The sequence below is a fragment of the Aythya marila genome (genome assembly GCF_965140915.1).
Source record: "Aythya marila genome assembly, chromosome: 8".
NCBI lineage: Eukaryota > Metazoa > Chordata > Aves > Anseriformes > Anatidae > Aythya > Aythya marila.
In genome coordinates, this window is record NC_139049.1 from 17,647,661 (window position 1) to 17,669,028 (window position 21,368).

At 38.7% G+C, this 21,368-nt stretch overlaps 1 protein-coding gene across 1 annotated transcript in view; it reads left to right on the forward strand.

Annotated features, from left to right (window-relative positions):
• The window catches only part of COL24A1 (collagen type XXIV alpha 1 chain), a 134,805-nt gene that overhangs the window by 103,735 nt on the left and 9,702 nt on the right, over positions 1 to 21,368 (forward strand). The window contains exons 39-53 of the mRNA XM_082765828.1: positions 355 to 462; positions 1,425 to 1,478; positions 2,236 to 2,289; positions 5,699 to 5,755; positions 7,154 to 7,207; positions 8,223 to 8,276; positions 8,387 to 8,440; positions 11,322 to 11,375; positions 13,001 to 13,108; positions 15,007 to 15,114; positions 16,267 to 16,374; positions 16,461 to 16,514; positions 16,826 to 16,888; positions 18,106 to 18,159; positions 19,623 to 19,658. Coding sequence (XP_082621954.1) covers positions 355 to 462; positions 1,425 to 1,478; positions 2,236 to 2,289; positions 5,699 to 5,755; positions 7,154 to 7,207; positions 8,223 to 8,276; positions 8,387 to 8,440; positions 11,322 to 11,375; positions 13,001 to 13,108; positions 15,007 to 15,114; positions 16,267 to 16,374; positions 16,461 to 16,514; positions 16,826 to 16,888; positions 18,106 to 18,159; positions 19,623 to 19,658 — 1,020 coding nt within the window. The remainder of the gene's footprint in view (positions 1 to 354; positions 463 to 1,424; positions 1,479 to 2,235; positions 2,290 to 5,698; positions 5,756 to 7,153; positions 7,208 to 8,222; positions 8,277 to 8,386; positions 8,441 to 11,321; positions 11,376 to 13,000; positions 13,109 to 15,006; positions 15,115 to 16,266; positions 16,375 to 16,460; positions 16,515 to 16,825; positions 16,889 to 18,105; positions 18,160 to 19,622; positions 19,659 to 21,368) is intronic.

Sequence of the window (21,368 nt, forward strand, 5' to 3'; positions counted from 1 at the left end):
ACACTTCAAGCTTTTTTTTTTTTTCTTGTTAGCCATAGCAATTAGAATTGTCATTGTTCTGCACTTGATAACTTTTGAGACCTTAGGAAATTTAAATTTGGATCAAAATGCGCAACTCAGTTTCTGGTGCTATCAAAAATGTAAAGCTTTGGCTAAACCAAAGAAATTCTCTATCAAAATTATTTTTTTCCACTGAGGAGTTCTGGGTTCAGACATTCTAAAAACTACTGTAAATGACATGTAAATATAATAATCCTCTTAAATAATGCTGTTACATGCTTTCATTAGGCATTTAAACTGCATTTTAAACATAGTATCAATCTCTTATTATTTTTAATACAATAACACCAATAGGGGGAAAAAGGGCAGCTTGGACCTCCTGGAGAAATTGGACCTGCTGGTGACTCTGGCCAACCTGGAGAAATTGGTCCCAAAGGTGCAAGAGGAACTCAGGGCCCCTCGGTTTGTACAAAACATGATTATTTAAGAGCTGATATATTTATGATTTAGCAATGTCATGTCTCTCCATGGGAGGAGGCAAGTCACAGATATAGCATGTACAAATATCACCAGCTGGAGATGGAGATGCAGGCAGTGCTTAAACTATTTGGAAGTCCTTCTCAGCCCCTAGGTATCGATGTGTGCCCTGGCCTTTAAGTGTCAGCATGAGACCTATGCACCCATCCAGGCAGAAATTCATGGACCTTCAGGAAGCGATCTCATGCACCGGTCATGTTCCTGATCTGGTAATCAGAGGAGCAGGATGGCAGGGCTTGCCGTGGAGTACACATGCCCCACAATCCAGATATAATTTAGTGATATTGCTGTTCCTTAAACCTTTCTAGTTCCAAGAAAAGAAATTGTGGGGTTTGCTATTACATAAAGAAAGCCTTAGTCATGGCTGAAACAAAGCATTTCAGTTGAGGACTGCTTGTCCTATTGAATGGGAGTCTGGCAATGTTAACTGGTTTAAGGGTATTTTCATTAACTTTATGAATTTCTCTCATCGCAAGCTCTCTAAGCATGCTTCACATTGTGTAATAGCAGATGCAAAAACAAATGCACCCTCCATGCAACTGAGGCAATTTGCCCATCTCACAGCTCCAGCGTCCAATACTGTAACCACTGAATGCAGGATTGTTTCCCATAACACGTGAAGTTTAGAACTAAAGTACCTGTCTAATTTTCAAGAGAAGGACTTGAACTCTTTTGTTAGGACTGAAATTTTGACCATCATTTCCACAGCACAAGGAGAAGTCCAGTATTCTTTAATGAATGAAGTTGGAAGTAACAAGGAAGTAATCTGTGGTTCTCAAATCTCAGTATCTGAAGTTTTTTCCAAGTGATTACTTTATAAAGTGTATGTTGTTGTAACATTTTAAAAGGGAACTATTTTTTCTATCACTGATAATTGCTTTTAATAGGGCTATCTAGGAGGAATGGGACCAGAAGGAGAACTAGGAATTCCAGGTTATGGGGTGAGTTTTTTTTTTTTTTTAATGATTTTTTTTTAATGAATTTAACTCTGGTGCTCTAAATAATTTCAAATATCATGTGAGATCTGTATCTAGAATACACAAACGTATTGTGTTTCAGATACATACTTTTATATCACACCTGATTGCCTACTTAAAAGCATTAGCCTTAAGCAATGATGAGTTGTTTCTTTGTGAGTTCAACAGCAGTTGTTTTTTCCTTCAGATTTGAAACTTGTTTGTCCAGTGCTTCCCACTCTATTTGTTAATATAGTTCCTATGAAATTACTACAGCTATTCATTATAAAGAGAATTCAGCAAACCACCACTTCTGTTTACTGTCTGGCCAGGCAGCTTCCTTTTCAGTAACAAAACCAATGATTGAATGAGGTTACTTGAAGGGCATAAAAATATTGTGACTTTCACTGAAAAATAATCACTGTTCTCCAATGATCCCTGTAGATGGATTGAGTCTTGCTCTTACAGACCAGACTGCCATGTCTACTCCAAACAGAAATGTCCATCTGTGGCCCTAACCCTGAAGTAAGAACCAGCCCAGGTCCCCTCACTTGCATCAAGCCCTGCCAGAACTTCCGGTTTCTAACTGTGCACATAGGTTTTCCTGCACAGAGTAATTTTTCTGCCTGTGCCCATTAATTTTGCAAGCAGCAAAACATAATGACAACAAGCATCTAAAAAATGAATTCTTTCTTTTATTATTTTGTGTTGGAACTAATTTTTGTTTTGTTTTCTTCTTTAGGGCCATCAAGGTCCTCCAGGGCCTTCAGGGCCCCCAGGACCCAAAGGAGAGAAGGTATGAAGTTAGATTATACTTTTCTATCGTTTGAGTAGTCATAAAGGAAAGAAATATTACTGTAAGCTCACTGTTTTCCTCAGCATGCAGTGAAGCCACTATTTGGAGATATTAGTATTGTGAGAGAACAAGAAAAGAAATACAAACTGCAGAAACTGATCATTTGGATGCAAAGTTCTGAACTGTAGTTGAAATGTTTGAGGCTTTAAAACACAAGGTACCCATTGTAAAAAATATGTAATTGTATCAGATAGCACCACTGCCCTCAGTAAATGCTACTGACAGAAATAATCAGCGTGGGAACTGCTAAGTATTCACTAAACTTTAAACCTGTGAGTACTCCCATGGATTTTGCTGGAAGTTTAACTATGATGGTCAAAGCTCTATGCTTAATATAAAATGTTAGGGGCAGGATATTGCCTCAATGTTGCTATTTCAGTGTCAAATTCACTACTGTTCTTTCACTACTGCTCCAAGTCCTGCAAACAAATCTGAATGCTGAGAAATCTGTATAGCCCCAGGCAAGTACAGGGATTCCCTTCAGGAAGATTAATTTTGAGTTGAGCCTGACAAAGAAACCTATTCTTATGTTAGGGCCAGTTTTGCAATGAATACTGCTAATAGGCAATTAGTGAGGATTTTCTAAATAGCTTCTGAGAAAATCTTCATAAACAGTACCTGAAAACTGAATTGTTGGGAGGTAGGAGTCTAACTTGCTTAGTCACCTCTGAAATTTCAGTTTGATGCACTTTTGAAACTGGTAATCATGTTCAAAATATTTGCCTCTGCATTAAATATTTTGGTAAATATCATCTAGAATATGTAATTGTGTTGTCTATTATTTGGATTACTTGGATGATGGCTGTTTTGTATTTAGAATTAAAAACAGAATGATCCTATTTATGCTGATTGTTGGAATTTTCTGGACACTTGTTTACCTGTATTAAGTACGTATCTCAAGACAGTGGAAGAAATTTTGTTTTTTTTGCTCTTGTCAAATACCCTGTTTCTCCATTCCTAACAAATGACTATGTGGACTTTGTTCTAATACTAGTATTAGAAAAGTATTGGAACAGTATTGGGCACTAGAACAGTTAGAACAGTATTGGCCATTAGAACTAGTATCGGCCAATTGCCGAGGCGATCGGCTCCGGGGCAGATGCATTCTGTAGCGGAGCGGGGGATCGGACAGGCAGTGCTAATTTCTCCGGCACCGAGCCCACTCGAGGGAGCCCCCAGGACCCGGCAGCCCTCTCGAGGGAGGTGAACGAGGCGAGAACAAGGCGTAGGCGGAGCCAGCAGCGCCCCCGCCCCTGCCGTTCAAAAGCTGCCTCTAGGGAGCGCGAGCGCCCTGCCTGCGCCAACAGGACGGGCAAACAGGGCATAGCGCGTCAGTTGGCGCAGTAATTAGCGCAGGCAGGGCAGAGCGCTCCCCCCTGCCCATACGAACACCTCTTCTAACGGCGGTCTACTGCTAGCTCAGCTGCGATGGTGTACACCAGGCACAGTGCCCTCTCTAGGAAGCCTGTACATACCCAGACCGACTGTCCGTTCAAAAATGCGGCATTCAGGTCTCCGGATGCAGGGAGTGCCTGAGCCTGTTGCTACCACCTGCGGGGAACAGAGAGACTGTATGCATGAGGTGCGAGCAGGTGGATGACCTGGTCCGCCTCATGGCAGAACTCAAGGAGGAGGTCCAGAGGTTGAGGGATATCAGGGAGTGTGAACGGGAGATAGACTTGTGGAGCGACTCTCTGCACGGCCTGAAGGACAGGTACTGGGGTGAGGCACCCCAAATGGGGGTGGACCTCCTGCCCTGTAGCTGTCAGGCAGAGGCAGGGGACCTAGGAGTTGAGGAGGAATGGAAACAGGTCCCTGCTCGACATCGCAGGCGATGCCCTCCCCCACCGGCCCCACCTTCCCAGGTGCCCTTATGCAACAGGTTTGAGGCCCTGCAGCTTGAGAGACCGGTAGCTGAGGAACAGGTAGAAAGTCTACTCAGGAGGATGCCTAGGGCAAGGAAGTTGACTCCACACCTCAGGACTGTCTCCACCAGGACAGAAAGAAGGGTGATTGTTGTGGGTGACTCCCTTCTCAGGGGAACAGAGGGACCTATTTGTTGGCCTGACCCTACCCGTAGGGAAGTCTGCTGCCTCCCTGGGGCCAGGGTCAGGGACATTGCCAGAAAGCTTCTCAACCTGGTTCGCCCCTCTGACTATTACCCTCTTTTAATAGTCCAAGCTGGCAGTGATGACACTGAAGAGAGAAACCTGAAGACCATCAAATGGGACTTTAGGGGACTGGGATGGTTAGTGGATGGAGTGGGAGTACAGGTGGTGTTTTTGTCCATCCCTATGGTGGCAGGGAGGGGTACAGAGAGGACACGGAAAGCCCACCTGATAAACACGTGGCTCAGAGGCTGGTGCCAACACAGAAATGTACACCTGGGGCGCAATAACCCCAAGCAGAGCTACAGGCTGGGAGATGAGCGGTTGGAAAGCTGCCAGGCGGAGAAGGACCTGGGAGTATTGGTTGATAGTCGGCTGAATATGAGCCAGCAGTGTGCTCAGGTGGCCAAGAAGGCCAACAGCATCCTGGCTTGCATAAGAAGCAGTGTGGCCAGCAGGTCTAGGGAAGTGATTGTCCCCCTGTACTCGGCTCTGGTGAGGCCGTACCTCAAGTACTGTGTTCAGTTCAGTAGCCCCTCGCTAAAAGAAGGACATGGAGGTGCTTGAGTGAGTCCAGAGAAGGGCGACGAAGCTGGTGAGGGGTCTGGAGAACAAGTCCTACGAGGAGCGGCTGAGGGAGCTGGGTTTGTTCAGCCTGGAGAAAAGGAGGCTCAGGGGCAACCTTATTGCTCTGTATAAGTACATTAAAGAGGCTGTAGCGAGGTGGGGGTTGGTCTATTCTCCCACGTGCCTGGTGACAGGACGAGGGGGAACGGGCTAAAGTTGCGCCAGGGGTGTTTTAGGTTGGATATTAGGAAGAACTTCTTTACTGAGAGGGTTGTGAGGCATTGGAATGGGCTGCCCAAGGAAGTGGTGGAGTCACCATCCCTGGAGGTCTTTAAAAGGCATTTAGATGTAGAGCTTAGTGATTATGGTTTAGTGGAGGACTAGTTAGTGTTAGGTCAGAGGTTGGACTCGATGATCTTGAGGTCTCTTCCAACCTAGACGATTCTGTGATTATTTTTAATAGCTGCATTTAAAAGTAGAGCAAATACTTTTTTTTTTTTAATTCCTATATTTATTTCCTAAAACAAATGGTGCACATTGAAATGGAGTTACCACTTCCACTGTATTAAAAACATAAGCATCACATTCACTAGTACCATCTATACAGCATGCTTTGTCATGTATTACTAATATTTAAACATATATGCACTTTTTAACCCATATGTTTATTCTAGGGTTACCCAGGCGAAGACAATACAGTGCTTGGACCACCTGGGCCCATAGGTGAACCAGTAGGTCTTTGTTTCTCAAAAAAATTATATTGGTACCTCAATACAAGAGACAACGCAGGCTCTTTCTGAAACTTCTTATCACTGTCTAAGGAGTCAGTACCCCCTCGTACAAAACTGTGGAGTGATGGTCCTTTAATCAGTAATCTCTCTCTGAAAAATGCAATCATATGCGCTTTCCTGCTTTAGGAGTATGTGCCTAACATTTAATTATACTAATGACATCATTCTGTGTTTAGACTGGCAGATTTTGGAACAGAATTTTTATCCTCTATGTTTATACTGAATTATACCTAATTGCTTTACTAACCAGAAATATATTTTTACTTACTTCATTATCACTCCAAAGCTAATTTAGATGATTAAGCTTAATTTTGTAACCTTTCTGCTTACTAAATTTCTATACATTATTTTTTTGAGCATGTCCAAAAAACAAATGCAACCTCAAAATCTTATTAAAAGCATTTAATATTCAGGCTTTGTGCTAGAAAGTAGTGCTTGTACAGCCTACTCCTCTTCAGATTGACCTTAATATTTGTACCTCACCTCCCCAAAAAGCAGGGCCTATAAGACACAGATGTAACTGAAGACAGTCTGGACTAGGTTCTTAACTTAATTAGGGAAGGGCATGAGAGAGAAGACTTCAGCCAGTTCTGTTGTAGGTGAGCGGACTGCTGTGCTGACCGTTCAAACATTGCAAGCAGGGCCTTTGCAGATTCCCTTTAGGAAACATGCCATGAACGTGCTGAATCCTTGGAGAGTATAAAAGCAGTTGCGTAATAGTATCTATTGGTGGATATGCAGTAGATGCAGCTAACCTATTCATTTCTGAACTGTAAAGATGCACTGCAGTTAGTGATGCCAGGCCAATTTTTCACACTTCAGACATAGCAAGAAAAACACAGTTCTTATTTCATCCAACGAGTGGCTGGACGTCTTTTTGAAAGTCTTGGCTGCTGTTACAGCCAAGTGATTCCTTATCCCGCCATTTTTCTTATGAAAGCCGTAAGACAGTTTTCCTCACATGCCTTGAAAATAAAGTCTGGTCATTCACAGAGAGTCTTAATTCTGATACCATATATATATATGGGTGTAAACCTGGAGAACTTCTACTGAGGCCAGTATACCTATTTCATTTTTCCCCATAGAAGATTCATCTTTTATCTTCTGGTCTTCAGTTGCAAAATATGTTAAAAAGCGTGTCCTGCCTGGTTGTAATGCATTTTGTTTAGAAAAAAATGATGTTTATTCCTTTAGACAAGCTAACTTTAATATTAGTAATCCTCAATTCACTCTTGTTGGTCTGTCTGTTTTGAGAGAAATCCCAGCTTTCTTTTTTCACTGCACTGCAGCAGCATTTCAGTCCAGCTGTTACATTGTGCTCTGTGTTTTTCTCTCCAGGGGCCTAGTGGAGAGCGTGGAGATAGAGGAGAATCTGGTGATGAGGGCTACAAGGTAATACCTCTTGCTTTTTAATTCTTTGTATTTAAACATGGTGTGCTGTGTGTACACGTAATGCTGCAAAGTGATTCTGTGATTCTGTGAAAAGTTTCATTGCTAGTATGCTGAGATGCACTTGCTGGTGTGTCACTGCACTGATGAGTTCTTAGTATAGATTGGAGCATCTATCATGTGAAGAGAGTCTAGGAGAGCAGGGACTCTTTAGACTGGAGGAAAGAGGGCTCAGGCAGGGGATCTTAATGCGTATAAATGCCTGATGGGAAGGAATGAGGATGAAGGAACCAGACACGTCTCAGTAGTATGTAGTGACAAGCAAAGGGCACGCTTTGAGAGACATTAAATATTCCATTTGAACACAAGAAAACACTGTTTTGTTTTGTTTTGTTTTGTTTTGTTTTTAACTGTGAGGGTACCTGAGTACTGGAACAGGCAGCCCAGAGAGAGGTTTTGGAGTGCCTATCTTAAGTGGCCCTGCTTAAGCTTAGTTGCTCTAAATGATCTCAAAAGGTCCCTTCCAACCTAAATGATTCTGTAAGACAAAATCAATTAACATTTTTATTTGAAATGTAAGTGCTATTGCTTTGTAAAATACAATTTTAATAATCATTCATTAATTGTATGCAGTCTTTCAGCAAATATAAATGGCTGGTAACTCATTCTGTTTATTGAAAAACAGAAGAGACACCCCTTGACAGGGAATATCCTGTTTAAGTTACAGATAGACGTACTAATAAATCAATGAACCAAATATAGTCTGTGCACAGAAAAGTGCAGGACTGTTTAAAATATATATTTCCCTCTTGCACTGAGGTTGGAGTAGAGAGTTTAAAGAAGAAAAGCCCTAAGGTCTGGTGTCAGGAGAGCTGAGTGTACTTTATCCAGATGAAGTCAGTGAAGCTGAGGCCACTCAGCACTTCCCAAGATTGGCTTTCGAAGGAGATCTGTAGCTCACAGAGCATGACATCCTGAGTTATTTGTATTGCAATATATTATATTTTCTGCTTCCCAGGGTCACATAGGCCTTCCAGGGCTTAGAGGACCAACTGGACAGCAGGGGCCTCCAGTAAGTGTTGCAAACCGTGAGGTTTCTCTGCTGATTGCTGAAATTGCATTTTATTCTGCCTTCCTATGATGTGTTGTTAGTTATTTATTTAATATATGTTCTTTCCAAAGGGAGAGCCAGGTGGATTTGGGAAGCAAGGACCAAAAGGAGAAAGAGGCTCAGAAGTAAGTAGAAAAAAGTAAAGAAACAGTGCACTTAATTGGAGATTGTACGTTTTTACTGTTTGCTGACTATCCTTAGAAAAGAAGAAAGTTATAGGGTTTTGATACATAAGACTTGTTTCAAGAGTAAAACATGATTTCTAATGGATATTCTTAAAGATGTAGTATTTGCCTACATGTTCCAGCTTTACAAGAAGATTAGGGCTCTCCATCACTTGTTCTCAAGTTGCACATCCTGTGAAGTCTTCAGCAACTTGAACCAGCACGTTTGAGTTGAACTCTGTTTAAATTCTTATCATTGTCTGCCACTACAATTTGAATGATGCTGTAGACAGATTTGCTACAATATGTTTTAAGAAATCTCTGTGCTTGCTGGACATCTCTATACTAAAGATATTTAGGTTTCAAATCATCTCAAATCTAGATGCAAGCTGTTCTGTAGATTTATGCTGAATTCTTGCTAATTACTTAACTGAAGGTTCTTTTTGTACTGTTTTACATCCCCGAGCAATACATTTGAGTCACATAGTCTGAAGTGGGAACAGAGCAGTGCCCAGTGCTCACTGAAGCTCCAACAGTTTTTATGGTTGCTTCTACAGCTGGCAGTAGCCACCTGCATGTGGATCACAGTGTTCTCTGTTGCAGGCACAGTTTAGCTCATCTAAGATGCGTGTATATTGTCTTGGCATTGGTATGACAGTATCTATTAGTGGTGTTTTGCATTTCCCTGGAAATAGTTGGTTTTCATACTCAAATTCTCTTTTGAAACTATTGGGCTAGTTTTTCCACACATTAAGCTTGTAGGAACAGAGCAGCATGGAAATCATTTTGGTTTTTTTGTTTCTTTGGTTTTGTTTGTTTGGTTTTGGTTTGGTTTTTGTTTTACTGTTTTATAAGGTTGAAATTCAGTGTTTGGCTTTCATTTTCATAACTGAAGGGACAATAAATATATAGAACGGAAAATTGATTAATGATCTTAGTACGTATGTGTAATATGATAGATAAGTGGTTTTACTTTGGGGTAATAGAAAGCATTGAGAGGCTTTTTTGGAAAAATTTGAGTGATATTCAGTTATACCCTTAAACAGAGTTCCTTGTGACAAACTAGCTCTGAAAAACACACAGGATTTTACTGCTCTGGTTTGTAAATGAAGCCTCCTGGTACTGCACTGCACTGAATTTTCACTCAGACTTGGATGACTTTTTTTTTTTTTTTTGCTACAGAACAGTAGACTAAAAAGACAGAACAAGTCAAGAAAAAGAAAAAAGACTAAATATTTTCCTTTAGAAATAATAGTTCATCTTGGTGGTATATTGAAAGTTGCCAAAAATATTTTATATTCTACCATAGGGTGACTTTTTTATTTACCTTTGAGATTCCAAAAGATTTAGGCTAGAAGATTTCTTACAACTTGAATTGCCTTTGCAACTTCAATGAGGAATTTTCTTCAAAATGTTCCACAGATGATTGTTAAAATTACAAAATTTTCTAGGTGAATACAAGAATCTACAGTAGGTTAGGAATGGGGAGAAACAAAAAGGAAATATGATGTGTAAACATTGTCAGCGTGTACTATAACCATGTGCTCAGATATATTGCATTTAACAAACTATCACAGCAAAGGATAAAATCACTCATTCCTCTGCCTTTCCCTTGGGGAAAGTTTTTTTGATCTTGCAAATGGCCCTCAGATTAAAACTGCCATTGGCAAATATGGAACCAATATCCAGCCTGGAGCAAACCAAAAGAGTTTAAAGATTTATACAAAAAATAGTGGAAACATCCACAGAGTCTTAACTCCATTGGCATGCCTGGTGCTGCTATAACAAGCCTCACGAAGCTGATCCCATAAATTGCAATGCTGAATCATCTGGGTTTAGTTTACGTGTTCAGAAATTTTAATGAAAACAATATAGAGTTCTTTGGATACACAGGTTCCTGTTCTGATTGGTGGACTTTATGTATGCCTTTATTAACAAAAAGACATTAAATTAAAGAATAGAACACAATTTTGCTGATTTTATCATATTCATATTGTAAAGAAAAAACAAAAAACAAAACAAAACTTAAAATGACTTATTTTTTTCACTTTATTGCATGTTATGTAATATGGCAGTGTAATTATCATAGTTTTTGCTTTAATAGCACTCTTAAAAATGATTAATCCAGAAAATCTTGGAAGCTCTTTTCTATTTGATCAGTGCTTACAACTGTTATTTTTGTTTCTGCTGTCTGAGGGGTTATATCTGAGAGTTAAGATAAAATTAATGCCCGTGTTGTAATTTATGAATACTTCCTAATTTTTTCTGGTATGTTTGATATCTATATTCTATGAGGAATATCCCGTAAACAGAATTCGCAGATCCTTCCGACCTATTTCGAGCTTTTCTGCATTGGCACTTGGCTTCTGTGTAGCTAAACTACTTACAAGAATGCTATCTTCTGTCAGTATCACTCGGTTTTCTGAGACTACAGATTCCTAGATCAGTCAAGACAAACAACAACAACAAAAAAAAAAGTGGTTTTATGTAAATTTTATCTTTCTTTTTATCAAAAACGTAGAATAGTGTTCCCATTTGTGACACTGTTTTCTAGTACTTTCCTCCAGATACACTCAGTGCATCTACATTGCCAACTTTAAATGATTTCCATTTTTGAAAGGTATTGAAAGTGCTGTAAAAGCATACTTCCTTACAGTGGTGTAGTTTTCCACAAAATGTATTAACTTGTTGAAAAACTTTCTGCTGTCTCCTGAAGTGGAAATGATCTGGTCCAAAGCCAGGCAATGTGAACATTTGTTCTAGAGGGGAAAATGATTCTCAGCTCTTCTTAGAGGATTGGGTTTATAACACTTGTCAGTTCACCAGTGTTTGTAACTTTTAGGGACCCACAGGGAAGAAAGGAGCAACAGGTCAGGCGGGCAAACTTGGAATTCCTGTAAGTAAGAAAAGTTTAGTTTTATAATCTTCATGTTATAAATGAAACATATACATTAATTAATAAAACCAAAATCGGGTCATGCCAGAGTCACAGCAGAAAGTCTTCTGCTCACTCTAAAGAACCACCTCATTGTCCAGGAAGTGTAAAGGAGCCCCTGTGAAAGTAGAGGGATTTTTGAAACTCTATGACAGCATCCTGATTTACACTCAGTTACTCAGCACATTGAAGTGAAGTGCAGCTATTATAACAAGGTGCTTCCTACTTGTATAGTTACTTAAGTGATTTGTTTATGTGGCTCATAGTCAAGTTATCGCATTACACTGCACAGAGCTGTACTACTGTTCACTCCTGGCTCCCATCAGTTCCTTGAACAGCTGCAGCATAGAGAAGGCTGTATCCGTATGTCCATGATGCGTACAGCTGACAGATCTCTTGAGGTTATCTTCCTTCTCACTTGCCATGCGCTGAAATGTTTAATGCTCTTTCTGGAGAAGCTAACTGGGGAGAAAATAACTCGCATCCCTTTCTCCCTGAGGGAAGAGAAAGAGCAGGAAGTAGTAGGTGTTCTGTAAACATAACCAAGAACAAAATGCATCCAAGGCTATTTTGGTCCCCTAATAAATAATACCACACAAGCACGTATTGTAAATATATTTTACTCCCTCGCATCAAACCATTGTCAGTAACCAGAGAAATGCAGCTGCTTCGCAGAGCTTGTACCTTCTGGGCAGAGTGGAAGAATAGCCTTTTGAAGGCAAGCAAATTGTGTCTTTTGTAAATATTTGGCTCTTCCATCTGGAGGACTGCAGAGAGAGAATCGTTCTGCAAATGAAGGCAAAGAGAAAGGCAAGAAAAATGGAGAAGTGAGGAGGAAAAGACAGTAAAGAGGAAATCTCAAAGCACATCCCAAGAATGTGATTCTTCAGCAATCAGAAGTTAGAAATGAGATTAAGATGGCATGCTTCTCATAATCTGTAAGACAGTTCTTAAATACACTTCTTACAGTGAGCTGTGTTCTAGCTAGATTTTTTTAAATTTCTGAGAGATAAATTCATACAGAGATAATTGCAGAACTCCAAGCCCCCTAAGATCAAATGTGTCAGTCTAAAAGAAAATTATTAAGAAAAAATTACTGTTGATTTGGTGAATGTGACATAAGGCTTTTCAGTGCAAGTATAACAACAGTTAACACAAACTTGTCTAATTAGAAGTTTGTGTGTATTTTTAATGCGTACAAATTTGAACAGAATATGTTTGCAAGCATAAAAAATATGCTATCTAGTAAAATGAAGGCATATAGTCAATTTTTTAGAGTTGCTTAGATGACTTCATCAGGTTTCCTTGCTTCAGTTTAAGAATCAACACACTCAGCCATCTTCCAGGCCTTGCACAAAGAGCAGTCAGCCTCATGGTTTCAGCTGAATTTGCTTAGATCCCACAATACAACACATCTAAGGTTAAGCCAATAGCTATTTAAATCAAACATGCTAACTCAGAGCCATCTGTGTCACTGGATCTGTTTTTATTTAAGTTTTAAGAAATACTGTGACTATGATGTAGTTCTGTAATGGGGAAGCTAAAGAGAGCCAACCATCCTATATTTCGTTTGAATTTGTTTCAAGGGAAAACCAGGACCAGCAGGGCAGAAAGGAGCAGTGGGCTACCCTGGACCAGAAGGCATTCCTGGGAATCCTGGCAAGCCTGGGCTGCCAGGGAAACCTGGCCCTAAGGTAAATTGCTTTCCACATTGCCCCTCTTCTTGTCATTCTGCTTTACACATTTTCTGAGGCCAGAGTGTTTAAATAGAAGGAACAATTCCCAGTACTGTTGCCATCTTGAAAATTCGACCAATTCTTTGTTTTCTTTCTTACAAATATAAATTTGCCTATCTGACAGAAGATTAAACAAGAGGCCCATAGGGGGCAGGTGTACCCTCTTTGAGCCTCTCAGGTTTCAGATAATGGCCTGCTGAATCTCTTTCAAGTACTTGATTTTCGGGGAGTTAGATTTAGGAGAAACACCCTGAAGAATTCTTATATTTTGGCCTTTTCATTCAGAATGTCATCTTTCATATTTCAAGTTACTCCATTACTTCATATTAACTAGATGTAGTGGCATTATAACCTGGCATTGTAAAAGAGAGACTTTTAACTGATATTTCTGATTATGAATAAAAGAACACAACTTTTGCTATATAAGTTTATCATTCGATCAGTCTATAAGCCACAGTACCATATTCAGAAGTTCTGGAAATAACATTTAACATAAAAATCATGTTTCACATAACACTTCTATTTCTATGAATACTTAGTAGAATATCATATGAAATATAAGATAACTATCTATGTTCTTTCTACTAAACAACATCACAGCGATGTTCGTTTGGGTGGTGGCAAATTTCCATTTTGAGTTTTTTAACATGACAATTGGCTTAACTCCATGCATTCAATAACATATTTTTTCATTCAAAATTCTTGCTATTGTTTATAGTTTATCATACATTTTCATAACAACTGTTCTGATCTTCCTTGATGTGGTAAGCTTATTTTATATGTATATCTTCAGAGCGTACATAGTCATACTAATATTATTAGTGTGCCTAGTATTTATAAACAGACGTCGAATTTTGCATGCTTCTGCAGGAAGGGAGTCTCGTTTTTTTTCTTAATGCAGAGTCCCTTCATGAAAAATGAATAGTGTGAATCTCAACAGCATTTTCAGCTCATCCGCAGTAAATGAATTTAGCATCTTGTTTCTATCAGAAGGGGCTTCTTATTTTGAGCTCAGAATCCTCAGAGTTCTAGCTAAACAGATATCACACCATGCTCTTCCAAGAAACATTTCAAGGAGTTGTCTTCTATAAGTAACAGATATTAGTGCTCTGTTCTGCAGATTTCAAAATACCATTAGCAAAGAATGACATGTTTCAGCTGTAAAGACTATTAATTTGAATATGCAAATTTGCAGGTGTGGGTAAAGTTTTAAGTCTCATTAACTGTTCTGTATAATTCCCTGTGGAAGGTGAAAGCAGTCACTGGTATGTCCATAAAACTAACAAGTTCTGTGGACAGAAAAATGCTCAGGATTTGTAGGTCCCTGGTACCCAACCTGGTGATCCATCTGGGCCACTACTCCTATTTAGGAGTGTGCTAACAGGGGAGATGCCATGAGTCAACTCCAACAGACAATTGATTCTCTTGAAGGTGCTCAGAAGGTTCTCATCACAGATGACAGCAGGATATGTTTAGGTTACAACACAGCAAGGTTTGAGATGAACACTGATAATGAACGTTTGCAGTGGGCTTAAGCATGTTTAGCATTTACTTTGCTTGGCAATCAGTGACTTGTTAAGTTGCAATAATTTGACTCATCAGAATCTTCAGTCTAACCCACAGTTAAAACACAGAGCTATGTTGCTAAGTATCATGGGTTCTGATGAATTAACAGAAATACAGAAGAAATACTGCCCATAATTCTTTTCATATGTTTTGATGTACTCCAATGTGTCAGGTATACAGAAAAATATTAAGCAGCTTTACCTGACTGTATGTTACATGCCTGTTTTTGCATACAATGAAAATATATGTTTGGCCTTCTGCTTGTAATCAATTACTTTTCATTCACTAAGGGTAATAAGGGAAACCCAGGCTTAGCAGGTCTGGCAGGTTATCCTGGAGCTCGAGGTCCCAAGGGATTGCCAGGCATGCCAGGGCTTGTGGGAGCACCTGGACTAAAGGTAAGCATATAGGTCCTTGTTGTTTAAGTATTACTGATATTGCCCAGTCTTCATACTGCATGCAGTGATTGTGGAACCACCATGCTACTGTTAATTGTACAAGTAGTTGATATAAAAATTTATGTGAAAGGTGAAACTGCAGATTTTGCTGCCCTCCTCAGCTTCTACTGATAATATTAACTACTCATTTCAATGATAAAAGAAGCAAAGAATGGAAACATTACTGATAATTTACACCATTTGGAGTTGGATTTTTCGTTTCAAATGATCATATGCACTGCTCTGTGTGGTTTTATCAGTAAGCAGTTTTTAAAACCTCAAGTTAAGTGAAAACTGGAGAGGGAAATACTGTCTATCTTTGTTCTCTTTTCATGAAGATATTTTAGTATAAACTCTGTTCACTATTTGTAGTGTTTATTACCAGTGCTCCTAGTCTAGTTTATACGCCTTTGTCTAGACAATGAACCGTAGGAAGGTAGCTCCTGCTCAGAAAGGAATGAAATCTGAAAAAGGCAGGGAATAGGTGAGGTGAAGGAAAAGGGATACTAGATTGTGCAAAATAAATGTTAAGAGCAAATGTACTGAGTCAGACCAAAAGTCTGTCTTTGTTAGAGCTAAAAGGAAACACCAAAGAAACAGCATAAGTGCAAAACAGTCATGGAAGGTGACTAGTCCCTAATTACTTGCAGATTGGTAATCTCCTGAGCTAGATATGGTTTTTGTGTGTTTGATGGTCCTGAGAGGATTTCCCTAGCATGAACTCGCCTAGTTTCCATGTGAAATCACATGAACTTTTAATCTAACAACAAGGAGTTCTGCAGCTATACTGTGCCATGCTCAGGGGATTGCTTTTCTAATTTGATTCTAACCTGTCTATTGTGTATTTCATTTTGTGTACTTTAGCACTTTAATGGCGAGTACCATACTGGAAATGGCCTGAAATGTATGTTTTTATTTTTGTTATCAAATCAAGGAACAGTCAGGTCACATTTTCATTTTAATGAAAGAAATAATTATGGAAATGAAATGAATAGAGTATGTTTATTTCTTAAAACAGAGAGAAAGCATGTTCCACGCTTCTGACCAGAAACTAATATTTATAACTTCTACAATTATAACAAAATAAAGGATGTATTATCTTCCTTTTCATAGGGTGAGAAAGGGCTTCTGGGTCATCCAGGAAAACGAGGTAAAAGAGGCCATCCAGGATCACAAGGTGACCAAGGACCAGCAGGAGATGCTGGTCTGAAAGGACAGATTGTACGTAATTACAGCATTTGATGCAAAACAACTACTCCCAAGAGTTACCAATGTGAAATAAGTGAGGATGCCTGCCTCTATTGCAGGGAGAAGACGGAGATCAAGGTTTGATGGGTTTTCAAGGATTCCCAGGTCCAAAAGTATGTGTTCGTTCTTTTCTGTTAGATCTTAAGATGAAGATTTACAGAGTGAAAATATTTACAGAGTGAAAATGTTAGGAAAGCGTAGATTTAATCAGCTTTAACAATAATTTGTTTAGAATATATCTGCACTTGGGACATTTTAGGCAGAGCTATATACTCCACTTTCAAGGATGAACGGTCTGGGTCAGTGAGCTTGGTATTTTCACTGTTACTGCTCTTAGAAATTATCTTATTTCCCTTGTTTACAAGAGATTAATACATGTTGATAACTAATGTTCATGGTTGACTAAACTTCTTTGTATTTTCAGGGCCCTGCAGGGGATGTTGGATTAGTTGGAATTCTGGGCCCAAAAGGTCCAACAGGGCAAATTGTAAGTGTTTCACTCCATGGAAGTGCTTGTGAGGATAGCTTGCGGGTGGCACACATTTTTAATTTAGGGAATCTTCTTTTTCCTACTGGACAGGCTGGAGCCCTCTAGCTGAGCCTTTTTCTCTCAGACTGTGCCTACACTAGGAGCCCTTTGCCTATTCTTCTGCACTGGTCTGGTTACGATACACAAGCAGAACTGGCCTCTCAGTCTTAAAGGAAAAAAATAAAAAAACACCCTCAGCTGACAATTATACTCTTAGCAATAATTTCATATACAAGTCTCTTGATTGCTGTCATTTCATTGTCTGAGGGGGTTTAATGCTCTTTTTCTTCTTACTGGCAATAATGCTGGCTGTATAACTCTGTCCAGCAGTGAAACAAAAAAGGGTCAAACTTTACCTACAGTAAGAGAGGGTAGCACTCAAAAGCATTGTGAATTAATAGGTAGCCTTTTAAATATATATATTTCCTTGTTATCTATGGGGTTACTAGTCTGCATTAGCTCATTCTTCATGACGTCTTCTTCATGACATTCTACTTTCTTACTCTTCAAAAACGTGGAATAATTTTGTAATATTTGGGAGTGTGCATCCAGTTTACAGCATCAAGTTAAAGCAGGAAAGGGGGAAAGTTTGCAGTATGGGAAAACTTACTGCAAAATGCTCTGCTCTCACTGCTGCCATTGACATTGCAGAACTTACTCAGTTCAGTTAACCAGATGCAGAGCAAAGGCTTTAGTGGCCTGTTTTAATAGCTGTTTTCTTTTTCTAAACATTCCTATGCAAGATAAACACTGGAAATGAACAGTTTGCTCTGATTGAAACAGAATAGTAAAGTAACCTTTTAGCAGTATTTACTGGCAGCCTTACAAGAGCACTTCTGGGCAGTAATATAGTTCAAGATAATACTGATTGTAGCTCAATGAATATTTGGGTTTAATACTCAGAGTACTTAAGTTTCCACTATTTTTAGTGTATCACCTCTCACATAAAAGAATGTGTGTGGGCTTTCCAAACATAACTATTACTAATTATTAAAATAACTACCTTGTTGATTATGTAGTGATGTATTTTCAGTATTCAGAAAGAGAATATTTCCATGGTATTTGGGATATTTGCCAGTGCTGAGTGCTGAGCAACTTGAAACCAGGACATGTCATAAGGATTTTCTTCATTTTGAAAACATGGTGGACTAATAAATCACTTTGCTTTTTTACAGGGATATATTGGTCCTGTTGGTCAAGAAGGCATTACTGGCCCAACTGGCAGGCCTGTAAGTTTCCCTTCTCTTTTGGATAGTTTGGTTATTTCACCTACCTTTATTTTTAATAATCTGTTTTACAACTAGACGTATTTTGCCATTTGTCAACTGGTAGGACTGTCTTTGTAATATTACCATGCTGCCAAGCTAATATATGTGATTTCAGCATCTGATACAAACAAGATGATGAAAAAAAATCATAATGGCATTCTGCTGAAGTACAGTATACAAAGGACACCTCTACAGAAGCAGCGGACAAATCAAGGTGTAAACCAGCACCTTAATTGTCACCTCAGTATTCATATTCAGCCTTACATCTGCAATGTTTCTAGAAAAAAAATGTCTTGGCCTTTCTGATGACCCGTAGAGCTCCCTAGGTTCTCTGCTGTGGGACAGCTCTGCCCTCATCGCTTTCTCCATCCCTTGTCACATTCCCTATGCCAGAGACAGAGCAGCATTCTGCAGGAGCACCTGCTGGCTCTCTCTGCTATGTCCAGAGTGCCTGTCCACCCATGTAAGACACATAGAAGCTTTTATTATACCCCTCAAGTTCCTCTGCCTGATCAACAAAACTTGGAAAGAGAATGTTGAAAAATTTGTAATAATAATCTTCAAAATAACAGGAATGCATAATAAAAATAATAAATACGAATATTTAAAAGTGAAAAAGAAAGGAGAAGGAAAGTGTTCTTACTATAACTAGACTATTATTTCCACCTGTTGGGAAAAATACAGCATTTTAAGTCTTGCTGCATTCTTTTCTTTGCTACTCGGGAGGAAAACTTTACAGTTATGTATACCAGTATGAAGGCTTTTAATCGACTTCATATTGAATGTAATAGTTTGCCATTATCATTCAGAAAGCATTAAAAGTTGGAGATTATTTATATGTGATATGAAATGCTGCCATCAAGATACAACATTCTTCCAGGTAATTGTAAGATTGTTACTGACTTCAGAAACACAACATAAGTGCAAAACTAGCAAAAAATACCATGGAGATGGAAAACCAGAGTATACTGTGAGAGGAGAACTAATAGGCTAATAAAGCAGATATATAACTGATAGCTGTCTTCAGTGACAGAGTGCCATGTTTGGCTCTCAACTCTTCAATAGTGAAACACTTATCTCCTATTACAGTGGATCAAATTGAAGAGAGTACAGCTGATTGACAGTGAGAACGCTGACAGTTAAAATTACTAAGGAAAAAAACATATCTACAACCAGAAGAAAACAATCAGCTTTCCAAATCTAGGAATTACAAGTTGTTTTCAGTATTTTTTTCATTATTATTTTTCTAATAATGTAGAAAAATTAAAGCCCTAGGGCTGTAAATATTTCCACAGATGAGATTGGACTTTTCATGGGAGCAGTATCCCACGTAGTATCCCATTTAGTATCCCATCACATTAATTTGCTTATTTCAATCCTAGAAGCCGAGAAAGCATGCTGGCTTAACAACTTCTTTCTTACAGGGACCAAGAGGTGAAAAGGGCACAAGGGGTGAAATGGTAAGTTGAAACAACTTTTGTGCTTTTGTCCTCTTGGCTGTGTAAAAAGTATTCATGTGTTACACTTAATGTATTTCTGCATGCTCAGAATGCCAGACAGCCCTTTTGTGCTCCTGCAGAGTGCTGTCCAAGAAGGGTTGGACCATGAGTCCAAATTTGGACTTCTTTTTTGTACAAGCCAGTTCATACAGGCATGCCTGATAAGTGTATGCTGTCAGGCAATAGGGCCCTGATTGTGGAGCAGTCACATACTCCAGATCTGTTACAGTTCAGTTCTAAAAGCAAAATCCTCTGTCACATTTATTGTCAATTCTCTGGTATCTCACGGCACAATGTGTGTACAATGCCACGTTCATGACGTCTACACATCATCTCCTGTAGAGGAGAACAGGAAAAACCTGGAGTTGAAGGTTGGTGTCTATGCAACATATGCTGACTGCAGTAGCAGTAGGCAGCACAGATAGGTAATGAAGTTTCGCTCTGTTTTCAGTAAGAGTAGTACATTCGTTTTTGTATATTACTAAATGTTTGATTTTACTTAAAAATTGGTAGAGCTAGTAAGGCCTCCAATTACTGATGACTGTGCCAATTTATTGTATTTATAGCAAATGTGAATACAATGTTAGCTGGTATTTATGGCATTACTTTATATGACAGATTTATAATTGCTTCCTTTTATGGTAACTGGCCAACGTGATCTGGTTCCTGTTGCTCTTACCCTGCCTTTTATCCCGCCTCACTTTAAGTCATTCGGTTCCTCATCTTACTGTATTTTGGTTTAAGCATCCACCTGTGTACAATTCCAACCTAACTGCCTTATAAAAGCTTTGAAAAATAAATCATAAAAATCAAAATTAAAGAATTAAGGATTAGAATGAAGCTTGGTGTATGTGTCTTAAGGACCTTTCCTCATTGATTTTAAGGATCTTGAGGTGATTCTTATCTCAGAGTAAGAGGAAAACTAGGCTTGTAATTCATACTACTATTAAACATTTCAACTGTGTTTTTCTCATCTTTTGTTCATAAGAATTTCTATGACAGCATAGAACTAAATGCTGACATTAAAAAAAGAAAAAAAGAAAAAGAAAATCCTAAATCATTAATTCATCTCCTAAGACTGCTTTCAGAAGAAGGTTTAATTTTAAACTATACGTAGTAGCATTAGTTTACAATAGAGTTTACAATTACTTTACAATAGTTTACAATCTTCTAGCCAAGAAAAGGATGTATTCCCAAATATTTTCACAAACAAATATGAGAAAATGCTTTTCATGCAACTGTGTAATCTCCAATCTGAGATTAGATTTCCATTGTAAAAATTATATTATTCTTCCTAGACTTGCAAAGATTTTTACATTTCTGTAAGAGTCCAAGTTTTAGTTACAGGTTTTAGTCTGTCAGGGACATAGCGTTCATTACTAGAAAGGAATGTTCTCTTATCCCCTGAAAAACATGGAATGTAAAATTATGCCTCCTTGTTTAGGTTAATGGTGAACCAAAGTTCAGCTTCTGTAGGCTGTTTCTGGAGAAAAATTGATAGATCGAGATTTTTTTGGAAAAAAAAATAAAATTCCAAATATTCATATCACTTTGAAACATTTAGAAAATCATGGAATGCTTTTTAGAATATTGTTTCAGAATTCTGACATTTCTGAAAGTATTTTCATTTACCTAGGATTTTTTATTTTCTTCCATGTCATTAATAGTACA